Here is a 2,500-nt window from a genome sequence, read left to right on the forward strand (position 1 = left end):
GATAGTGATATTGATAAGGATTATGATGATATTGTTTTATTTTAGCTTTAGTGCCCTATAAGCATACGATAAAGAATGTAAATAAAATGAATAAAGAATATGCTATAAATGATACATCAGTAATAAAGAAAAAACGGTATCGAGTCAGGTCCTTTATTGACTTGTTTAAACGTGTCTTTTTTTTTTTTTTTTTTTTTTTTTTTTTACTATTGTTATTGATGTTACATTTGATGATGGTAATGTTTATCAGTATTGTTGTGATTGTTATCCTCAATATTGTAGTTATCCTTATTTTGTGTTATTTTTTTGTTTTTACTCTAATTATTATTATCATCATGATTATCACTGTCATTATTATTATCATTGTTTTCATTATTTCATTATAATCATTATTACTATCATCATTACTATTATCTATCATCATTATTATAACTATTGTTATCATTATCGTTATCATTATCATCATTATCACTATTGTCTTTTGAAATTATCCCTTATACATCTAATTATGCGTCGGCTAAAAGAATTCTTTATATAAGAGAGAAAGATAAGGCATAGTACTTTAAATAAGATACTTAGCGGATAAGGTATAGCTTATTCAGATTCGGTTAAATGGGCACTCCTCTGCACTGACCTAAGGGTGATAAGCACTTGTTTGTTTGTTTGTTATAGTGAGTTTTTAATCGAAAGTAAATTAAATCCACTTATCTTATATTGTTATGTCATTCTTCTTATAAGTGGACGCGAAGTGCTTTTAATCATTTTCAACTATCCTGTGTACTGTGCAATCATGGTTTCATATCTGGCAGCCGTAGGTGTATATGTTGTTGTTGGAACTATATTATTTTCATGGGGTGTGCGAGTAAATGCATTATTAATTCACATATCTATTTATCTGTCTGCCTCATTAGCTATAGATCAACTTATCTATCTATCGATTCACTGATTTGCAGCATCCTAGGCAATGGGTTTATATCAGGAAGTTGAATTGTAACACCGAGGGCATTGGTCTTCAGATTTTTTGAGCCCATGGCTTATTTTTAGCATATCCCACTACGATAAAGAATTGTGTATATGTGTATATATATATATATATATATATATATATATATATATATATATATTAGTTATTTATTCATCTATTTACCTTTTTATATATAGGTATATATAAATATATGTATATGTAGATATATAAATAGATAAATAAACACACACACTCACACACACACACACACACACACACACACACACACACACACACACACACACACACACACACACACACATATATATATATATATATATATGTGTGTGTGTGTGTGTGTGTGTGTGTGTGTGTAGACCAAACCATGATTTTAGATTTTACTGAATATAGATTATATCACCTTCACGCCGCCATCACTTTCAACCTCATCTCTACTACTGCTCTTAACTTCTATATTTCCAAATCACTATCGCTATTATCTTCACCCTTTCCACGTCAATAACGCTTGTCACTAACCTACCTATCACCATCACATCACAATCGTTCATAACATTCTCACATCCACATCACTAATCCATCTATCACCATCTCCGAACCTGTATCGCTCACAACATCATCCGCATCTCTACGTCCCTATCGCTCTTATCCTCACCATCTCCACACGCTCGTAACACCCTCACCCCCCCCCCACACACACACGTCCCTAATCACCCGATCACCATCACCACATCACCAATCGCTCTCACAGTCGTATCCCTAGTCATCATCACCCCCTGGTCATCGCCGTCGCCTTCGCATTGTTGCATCCCGAGTCGCGTTGTTCGTACGCCCTTTACGAAATATTATTGGAACGAAACCCACGTCCTTCGTCCGGAGGAAAAGAAAAAGAAGGAAAAGTCCCACGGCATTGTCATCGTCCTTCGCACTTTCCGACGGTCGTAGCAGGACGATGAACCATGACAATATCAAAGGCACTTGGGATGCGACGCGGCAGTCATCATCACGACACATCCCGCTCATCACTTACATCAATATGCTGGATATTGTCCCCAGACAGACAGTGAGCCGCAGTGACGACCAGCTTGTTCGTAACGAGGGAGCCGCCACACCTGTACTCCATGGAGGGTTGCTCTGAGATTTTCAGGTGAGCCGCCCAGGGGTACGCGCCCTAAGTCGGGGGAAAGGAGAGGACAGGTGCTAAATAGGTGCCACGGAAATGCCACGGCCACATGAGGAACGGAATTAAAGTCCTATTTTTATATCTGTCGTTTTATATATATATATATATATATATATATATATATATATATATATATATATATATATATATATATATATGATTCGAAATGTCATGGCTTTTATTTCGTTCCTATTGTGGTTATGTTTTCATATTTTTTTATATACCTGTGTACACATCCCTGGAAATACGTATGTGGCAAATGAGCATTTTTTTTTTTTTTTTTTTTTTTGGGGGGGGGGCCTTTGAAACATGTATATTGCTAATGGGCGGGGGGA

At 35.8% G+C, this 2,500-nt stretch overlaps 1 protein-coding gene across 1 annotated transcript in view; it reads right to left on the reverse strand.

Moving 5' to 3' along the window:
• The window catches only part of LOC122254010 (trypsin-1), an 18,181-nt gene that overhangs the window by 2,479 nt on the left and 13,202 nt on the right, over positions 1 to 2,500 (reverse strand). Inside the window, exon 5 of the mRNA XM_086539896.1 lies at positions 2,013 to 2,153. Within this exon, the coding sequence (XP_086396022.1) occupies positions 2,013 to 2,153 (141 nt within the window). The remainder of the gene's footprint in view (positions 1 to 2,012; positions 2,154 to 2,500) is intronic.

This window comes from Penaeus japonicus, unplaced genomic scaffold (assembly GCF_977035675.1).
Source record: "Penaeus japonicus unplaced genomic scaffold, GWHDUDI00000001_assembly GWHDUDI00000009, whole genome shotgun sequence".
Classification (NCBI taxonomy): domain Eukaryota; kingdom Metazoa; phylum Arthropoda; class Malacostraca; order Decapoda; family Penaeidae; genus Penaeus; species Penaeus japonicus.